The sequence below is a fragment of the Triticum dicoccoides genome, chromosome 5A (genome assembly GCF_002162155.2).
Source record: "Triticum dicoccoides isolate Atlit2015 ecotype Zavitan chromosome 5A, WEW_v2.0, whole genome shotgun sequence".
Classification (NCBI taxonomy): domain Eukaryota; kingdom Viridiplantae; phylum Streptophyta; class Magnoliopsida; order Poales; family Poaceae; genus Triticum; species Triticum dicoccoides.
Genome location: NC_041388.1, coordinates 577,848,456 through 577,857,304, shown reverse-complemented (window position 1 = coordinate 577,857,304; position 8,849 = coordinate 577,848,456). Strand labels below are relative to the sequence as shown.

General features: G+C 49.0%; 1 protein-coding gene across 1 annotated transcript; it reads right to left on the bottom strand.

Annotated features, from left to right (window-relative positions):
• Positions 1 to 6,801: 6,801 nt before the first annotated feature.
• LOC119297953 (uncharacterized protein At5g39865-like) lies at positions 6,802 to 8,086 on the bottom strand. Its single transcript, XM_037575524.1, has one exon. The coding sequence runs from the start codon at positions 7,923 to 7,925 to the stop codon at positions 6,936 to 6,938; it is 990 nt and encodes a 329-aa protein (XP_037431421.1). The 5' UTR covers positions 7,926 to 8,086; the 3' UTR covers positions 6,802 to 6,935.
• Positions 8,087 to 8,849: the final 763 nt, after the last annotated feature.

Sequence of the window (8,849 nt, the reverse complement as noted above, 5' to 3'; positions counted from 1 at the left end):
AGCGATAGTGCGACTCCTGGGGAGCGGTACTACCGTGGGCACCAGCGGTACTACCGCGCCACCGCGCGGTACTACCGTGGGCGCCTACGGTACTACCGTTGATCCAGGAGCAGCACTACCGCAACCACAACAGCAGCCAGTCAAAGGAGGCAGGAAAACGGAGGAAGCTCCAAGGAAGTGGAAGGGGATAATAGGAGACGTGTACGTGATGATTCCACCCAAACCTTTCCAACACGGACCCCCTCTTAATAGTACGGCTTTCCTACGACTCAAATCCACCAAAAAGAAACGTAGAAAAGACGCCGTCTTTGTCAGTCTTCGAGGGGCACCCAATCGTCTTGTGCCTAGCAAAGAAGTGTCTGGAATACTCATGGCACACGATTAGTCCGCAAATGTGTTGTCATAAATCACCAAAACACTTAGGGATAAATATGTCCTTACAATAGAGTAGTGATTTGCTTTATTATACTAACGGATCTTACCGAGTTTTCTGTTGAAGTTTTGTGTGGATGAAGTGTTCGATGATCGAGAAGGTCTCGATGTGAGAAGAAGGAAGAGAGGCAAGAGCTCAAGCTTGGGGTTGCCCAAGGCACCCCAAGTAAACATTCAAGGAGACTCAAGCGTCTAAGCTTGGGGATGCCCCGGAAGGCATCCCCTCTTTCTTCAACAAGTATCGGTATGTTTTCGGATTCGTTTCGTTCATGCGATATGTGCAATATTGGAGCATCTTTTGCATTTAGTTTTCATTTTTCTTTGATGCACCATGCTGGTATGAGGCAGTCCTTGGTTGATTTATAGAATTCTCTTTGCACTTCACTTATATCTTTTGGGTATGGCTTTATAGAATGCTTCATGTGCTTCACTTATATCATTTGAAGTTTGGATTGCATGTTTCTCTTTACATAGACAACCGCCATTTGTAGAATGCCCTTTTGCTTCACTTATAATTGTTAAAGCGTGGGCATATCTTTTGTAGAAAGAATTAAACTCTCTTGCTTCACTTATATCTATTTAGAGAGATGACAGGAATTGGATTCACATTGTTAGTCATAAAATCCTATATAAAACTTGTAGATCACTAAATATGATATGTTTGATTCCTTGCAATAGTTTTGCGATATAAAGATGGTGATATTAGAGTCATGATAGTGAGTAGTTGTGGATTAGTAGAAATACCTGTGTTGAGGTTTGTGATTCCCGTAGCATGCACGTATGGTGAACCGTTATGTAACGAAGTCAGAGCATGAGGTATTTATTGATTGTCTTTCTTATGAGTGGCGGTCGGGGACGAGCGATGGTCTTTTCCTACCAATCTATCCCCCTAGGGGCATGCGTAGTAGTACTTTGCTTCGAGGGCTAATAAACTTTTGCAATAAGTATGTGAGTTCTTTATGACTAATGTTGAGTCCATGGATTATACGCACTCTCACCCTTCCATCATTGCTAGCCTCTCTAGTATCGCGCAACTTTCGCCGGTACCATAAACCCATCATATATCTTCCTTAAAACAGTCACCATACCTACCTATTATGGCATTTCCATAGCCATTCCGAGTATATTGCCATGCAACTTCCATCATCATCATATACATGACTTGAGCATTCATTGTCATATTGCTTTGCATGATCGTAAGATAGCTAGCATGATGTTTTCATGGCTTGTCTGTTTTTTTATGTCATTGCTACGCTAGATCATTGCACATCCCGATACACCGCCGGAGGCATTCATATAGAGTCATATCTTTGTTCTAGTATCGAATTGTAATATTGAGTTGTAAGTAAATAAAAGTGTGATGATCATCATTAATAGAGCATTGTCCCAAAAAAAGAGAAAGGCCAAATAAAAAAGAAAGGCCAAATATAATAATAATAATAATAAATAAAAGGGGCAATGTTACTATCCTTTTACCACACTTGTGCTTCAAAGTAGCACCATGTTCTTCATATAGAGAGTCTCTTGAGTTATCACTTTCATATACTAGTAGGAATTTTCATTATAGAACTTGGCTTGTATATTCCGATGATGGGCTTTCTCAAATGCCCGAGGTCTTCATGAGCAAGCAAGTTGGATGCACACCCACTTAGTTTTCAGTCTGATCTTTCATACACTTATAGCTCTTAGTGCATCCGTTGCATGGCAATCCCTACTCACTCACATTGATATCTATTGATGGGCATCTCCATAGCCCGTTGATACGCCTAGTTCATGTGAGACTATCTTCTCTCCTTTTTGTCTTCTCCACAACCACCATTCTATTCCACCTATAGTGCTATATCCATGGCTCACGCTCATGTATTGCGTGAGGGTTGAAAATGCTGAAGCGCGTTAAAAAGTATGAACTAATTGCTCGGCTTGTCATCGGGGTTGTGCATGATGTGAATATTTTGTGTGGTGAAGATGGAGCATAGCTAGACTATATGATTTTGTAGGGATAACTTTCTTTGGCCATGTTATTTTGAAAAGACATGATTGCTTTATTAGTAGGCTTGAAGTATTATTGTTTTTATATCAAATGATAGACTATTGCTTTGAATAACTCATATCTTAATATTCATGCCATGATTAGATATGTGATCAAGATTATACTAGGTAGCATTCCACATCAAAAATTATCTTTTTTAACATTTACCTACTCGAGGACGAGCAGGAATTAAGCTTGGGGATGCTGATACATCTCCGTCGTATCTATAATTTTTGATTGTTCCATGCCAATATTCTACAACTTCCATATACTTTTTGGCAACTTTTTATACTATTTTTGGGACTAACATATTGATCTAGAGCCCAGTGCCAGTTCCTGTCTGTTGCATGTTTTTGGTTTCGCAGAATATCTATATCAAACGGAATCCAAACGGGATAAAAATGGACGGAGAATTATTTTGGAATGTTTGTGATTTTTGGGAAGAAAATCAACGCGACACGGTGCCCGAGGTGGCCACAAGGGTGGGGCCCACGACCACTACAGGCAGGTGCGCCCCCACCCTCGTGGGCCACCCGTAAGGCGGTTGATGCTCTACATTGGCCGCAAGAAAGCTAATTTTTGAAAAAAGATCTGGGCGAAGGTTTCAACCCAGTCGGAGTTACGGATCTCCGGATATAAAAGAAACGGTGAAAGGGCAGCAGAGGAGAACGCAAAAACAAAGAGAGACAGAGAGACAGATCCAATCTCGGAGGGGCTCTCGCCCCTCCCATGCCATGGATACCAAGGACCAAAGGGAAAACCCTTCTCCCATCTAGGGAGGAGGTCAAGGAAGAAGAAGAAGGAGGGGGCTCTCTCCCCCTCGCTTCCGGTTGCACCGGAGTGCCACCGGGGGCCATCATCATCACCGCAATCTTCACCAACAACTTCATCGCCATCATTACCAACTCTTCCCCCCTCTATGCAGCGGTGTAACCTCTCTCTTACCTGCTGTAATCTCTACTTAAACATGGTGTTCAACGCTATATATTATTTCCCGATGATGTATGGCTATCCTATGATGTTTGAGTAGATCTGTTTTGTCCTAATGGTTATTTGATGATCGTGATTGGTTTGAGTTGCATGTTTTATTATTGATGTTGTCCTATGGTGCTCTTCGTGTCGCGCAAGCGTGAGGGATCCCCGCTGTAGGGTGTTGCAATACGTTCATGATTCGCTTATAGTGGGTTGCGTGAGTGACTGAAACACAAACCCGAGTAAGGGGGTTGTTGCGTATGGGATAAAGAGGACTTGATACTTTAATGCTATGGTTGGGTTTTACCTTAATGATCTTTAGTAGTTGCGGATGCTTGCTAGAGTTCCAATCATAAGTGCATATGATCCAAGTAGAGAAAGTATGTTAGCCTATGCCTCTACCTCATATACAATTGCAATAATGATTAACGGTCTAGTTATCGATTGCCTAGGGACAAATAACTTTCTCGTAACAAAAAGTTCTTTACTAAAACTAATTTAGTTGTGTCTTTATCTAAACAGCCCCTGCTTTTTATTTACGTAATCTTTATTATCTTGCAAACCTATCCAAAAACACCTACAAAGTACTTCTAGTTTCATACTTGTTCTAGGTAAAGCAAACGTCAAGCGTGCGTAGAGTTGTATCGGTGGTCGATAGAACTTGAGAGAATATTTATTCTGCCTTTAGCTCCTCGTTGAGTTCGACACTCTTACTTATCAGAAGAGGCTACAATTGATCCCCTATACTTGTGGGTTATCACTAACGGATGAGTCAATTCAATCACATCGTTCTCTAATGATGTGATCCCGTTCATCAAATGACAACTCTTTGTCCATGGCTGGGAAACTTAACCATCTTGATAAACGAGCTAGTCAAGTAGAGGTATACCAGTGACACTCTGTTTGTCTATGTATTCACACATGTACTAAGCTTTCGGTTAGTACAATTCTAGTATGAATAATAAACATTTATCATGATATAAGGAAATATAAATAACAACTTTATTATTGCTTCTAGGGCATATTTCCTTCAATTCCTCAACAAGGATGCCTGCCGGGTATGAGGCCGCCGCATCCACCTGTCACCAATCCATGTTCAGTGCTTTACTGCTGCATCTACCTTGCCCGGTCTAGCTGTCGTCGACGCCATCATGATGTCTGACAACGCCACCATCCCGCGCTCGTCCATCATCACACGCCCACCGGCGAGACCCCGCTGCTCCATGCCACTGAGACCCGCCGTTGTCGACGTGCCAGATGCCACGCCGCTCCTCCAACGTGAAACACCACCTGCCGCCACTGGTCCCATCCCCTCCGCCTGCAGTTCCTCAAACCGAGCACACAAACGCCCCAGGTGGTGCCTCCAAGAAGGGCACGACACACGCCGTGCCGCCGCCGCCCAATCTAAGAAGATTTAGGGTTTTCACCCGGGCATGGGGTCGGGGTGGAGGGCATGGACCTCGACGGAGCCTACAAGTAGGAGAACGACGACCCTGGTCGTCGCCACCGTCGGGATGAACGAGTTATCCAGAGTTTTCTCCGGTCCGATGTCACCTCTACCAGCCCCCGCGAACGCACCGAGGCCGACGACCGCGATCGTAAGCCACCAAGTGCAGCGGGAGAGAGCCTGCATCACGGAGGAGATCCACCGGTGACTCACCGCCCATGCGGTCAAGACGCCGCCCATCCACCCCCCGCGAATGTCGCCAGCCGAGGACGCCGTCACCATGCCTAACGAGGACGCCGCCCCTGGTCCAGGTTTCTCCACGAAGGCCGGAGTGGCGAGATCCGCCACGAGCGACGAGATCTGGCACCGCGCGGTCGACGCCATCGCCCAAGCCCGCCGCCGCCGGGAGCCCGCATGCTGCCGAGAGTCCCACACCCATGGATTTGGGCACCCGTGCATCGCCGCGAGTTTGTTGCCTCCGGGATCCAGCACACCGTCGGAAGGGCCGCACCCCACGGATCAGGACGCCCGCGCCGCCGCGGATCCGAGAACGGGAGGAGAGACCCTCCGCCGCTGATGTCGCACGCACGGGCTTTGCCCGGTCCGACCATCGACGACGGCGGAGGAGAAGGGCGCTGGAGGGACTTGGCGGCGACGGCGGCGGAGCCTTCCCGAGTCGCCCGCGAGGGAGGCGACGCGAGAGGGTCGCGAGAAGTGTCACAAAAACCTTGTATATAGAAAAACAGAACTAAGGCACAGTCCTGTGGTTTCTCCCAAAATATGCGAGTTCATTGGGTGTCGGTTCTTAGGTTTCTTCTAGTTGCAGTTTGGCAACTCACAGTTGCTCGGTGGAATGTTGGCGCCGTTCGACAGCGCACTCCTGATGCCTTGTTGGTCGTGTGTAGTCTAGTTTTTCTTTTCATTCGACAAACTTGTACAAGAATTTCTTAATACGATGTACTCTTTCTGTAAACTAATACTCCCTTCATTTCACAATGTAGTGCTTTCTCTATCTTCGTGCTTCAACTTTGACCGTAAATTTAACTACCAAGACTGATTGCGGCGGAAACAAAAGTTATATCAGTGAATTCGTATTCGAAAGAAGTTTTTAGTTATGTAACTTTTTCTCCTGCCGCAGTCGGTCTCGTTCGTTAAATTTATGGTCAAAGTTCGACCTCGGAAAGCGCGGGCGCACTATATTTTGGAACGGAGGGAGTATAAGAGTGTTTAGATCATTAATGTAGTGATCTAGACGCTTTTATATTAGTTTACAACGGGAGTATAATTTAGTCAAATGGATTTATGTATAAAACGGGGTAAATGTCTGTTTTGAGTGTCTCTTGCCTTGGTGCATAACCTTGAGAATGAGAACTAGGGGAGGAGGCGAGGAGCAGTCAGTATCTTGGCCGAATCACAACACATGATAGGAGCACCGCTGCAGCCTTTTTCAGATGGAAGATAATAAAGCATGAGAGTTCAGAGCCATCTGTATTTCCAACAAAAAATAAAATAAAATTATGGGGCATCATGGTTCTGTTCATTGATGAGGGTGTTGAGGCTCAAGAGACTCCCTCAGCAGCGAAAATCGTGGTTCAAAGATTTCATTATGGAACTATAAGTGTAATCTTTTGTTTATGAACACATGGTTAAAACTGAAATAAACTACACTACGTACTAATTTGCCTGCCACACATCTCCAAACATGTGTGTTCTTCGATTCTTGGCTTCTTGTCATGCCGCTCCAAAGACGCACCCAGACAAGGGAACCCACACCTCCCTGGTTCTTTTCACAAAACCAGTCAGTGTTACGTACCTCGGAGACCAACCTCATCAGCAGGCATTGACATCGATTTGTTTCTGGCTTCTGCGATTCAGACTGTATCAATACAGAGCAAGTGCGATTCACAATTTGCAGGGTGAATGAGCAGACAAGAAATGTCTGATAAATTATACAGTACTACTTACAACAGGGTGAAACAATCTCAAAGAATTTCGCTGTCGCCATGGTAATACACAAAAAAGATGTACATGTCTCGGGGCAGCGCAGGGATCACCTCAGCTGCACAGGGGGCACGGCACCAGCCCGTTCTCGTTGCATCCGGGGCACGGCACGCGGTTGGCGGCGACGGCGGCGGCCGAGCCGTCGTCATAGAGCCAATGACGGCCGCTGCACCCGCCGCACACCAAGAACCAGTCGCCGCCGCACACCGCGCAGGCCGCGTCGCCCGCGCCCCTCCGCGCGGCGCGCCGGAGCATCGGACGGAGCCGCGACCGCTCGTGCAGCGCCACCACCTCGTCCGCGCCGCCCACGTACCTCCCGTCCACGAACAGCCGCGGCGGCAGGGGCATGCTGGCGCCGGCGCGGCCGGGGCCCGGCGGAGGCGGCAGCAGCGCGCGGAGCTCGTCCCGGTAGGACGCGTGCATGGAGACGTCGCGCTCCAGGAAGGCGACGCGGAGCCCGTCGAGCAGGCGGCGCACGGTGGCGCAGTCCTCGAACGTCTTGCGCACTCCGCGCAGCGACGTGGTGTAGAGCACCACGGCGCGCGCCCCGCCGGGCGGGCACCGGCTCTCGAGCCCAGCCAGCGGGTCCTCGTCGCGGCCGCCGGCGTCCAGCGCGGCGGCGATGTCGTCGTCAGCGTCGTCGTCGATGGGCTGGCGCTGGGTCTTCTCGAGCGCCTGCGTGTACGCGTCGACGACACCGCGGAATGCGGCGAGGAGGTCCGGATCAAAGAGGCTGGCCGACTCGAGCTCGGGGCGGCGGTAGGGCCCGCCGGGCTCCACAGGAGACATCGCCGCCGGACTCCCCAATTCGCGGTCGCAGGTGACCTTCATCTTCTTGGCCTTCCGCGGGTTGGCCTCCGGCGAGAGGTTCTCCTTGTCGTCGTCGTTGCCGCCCCGGCAGTCGCCATCGGCCCGCTCGGGCCCGGCCTCCGACGGCGCGGGTGCGGCGGCGTCGGGCGGCGGGAGGAGGGCGTTGGAGTGCGCGGCGGCGGCGTTGGGGAAGGACTGCAGGGTCCGGAGGATCCGCGATCTGAGGCCTCTCATCCTCCTCCCCGATCAATCTCCTCTCCCTCGGCGGCAGTCTTGATTCAGTGTGGCTGGCTGTGGGGCACTGATTGCTGCTGCTGCTGCTGCTTAGGATGCTTCCGGTCTATACTGGCAATTAAAATTGTGGGGCGCAGACGCCAAGATGGCAAAGGGAGGGGGTCGGGCAACGGCTAGGAGAGAGCAGGGGAAAATGCGAGTTGCCGTTTTTAAAGCATCGGCTGACGGAGCAGAGCAGCCGATGGGAGTGGACGTGGGAGCAACGGCTACCGGGGCAACAAGACCAACGGAAATTGAAAAGAATGGGCGAGCAACACAAAACTTCACGTTGCGATGAGGAGCGCAAAAGGTATTTGGCCCAAATTCACGAGAGATGCTAGAGCTACGGACAGGTTCATACGATACTGACGTTACGGACGACCGTGTCAAACTGCGGTTGGGTATTTATGGGAAGAGGGGGGTCACCCCTGAAAATTAGGTGGTGTTTGATTCTCTAGTCTTAGGACTTTTTCTAGTCCGTAGGACTTTTTGAAAAAGACTTTCAAAAAGATACTTCCAAAGACTTTTAGTAAAAAGTCTTAAAAAAGTCCCCCCCTGTTTGGTTTGCTAGGGACTTTTTTTAATTCCAACACCAAATAGTCACTAGAACCAAACACCCCCTTAGTGGAAGACAGGTCCGTAAAAACCAATCCGTATGGATTTTTCGTCAATGTAGGATTTTCGCAAATTCACAGCAATAATTTGCCCACCTTTGTTGAGCAAATTTCTGCGCCCGTGCCTACGAAGTAAAAAAATGGGGCCACCAGTACAACAATTGTCCGAAAAAAAGTTCCCACCCATCCACACCAGACACGCTTCTAGCCGACGGTGACTGTTGCCGCCTTCCTTGCCTAAATCGTCGTCTCATTGTGTTGCCCCCCCTCC

Coding starts and splice junctions, on each gene's coding strand:
- LOC119297953 (XM_037575524.1), bottom strand. CDS start 7,925: ATGAGAGGCCTCAGATCGCGGATCCTCCGGACCCTGCAGTCCTTCCCC.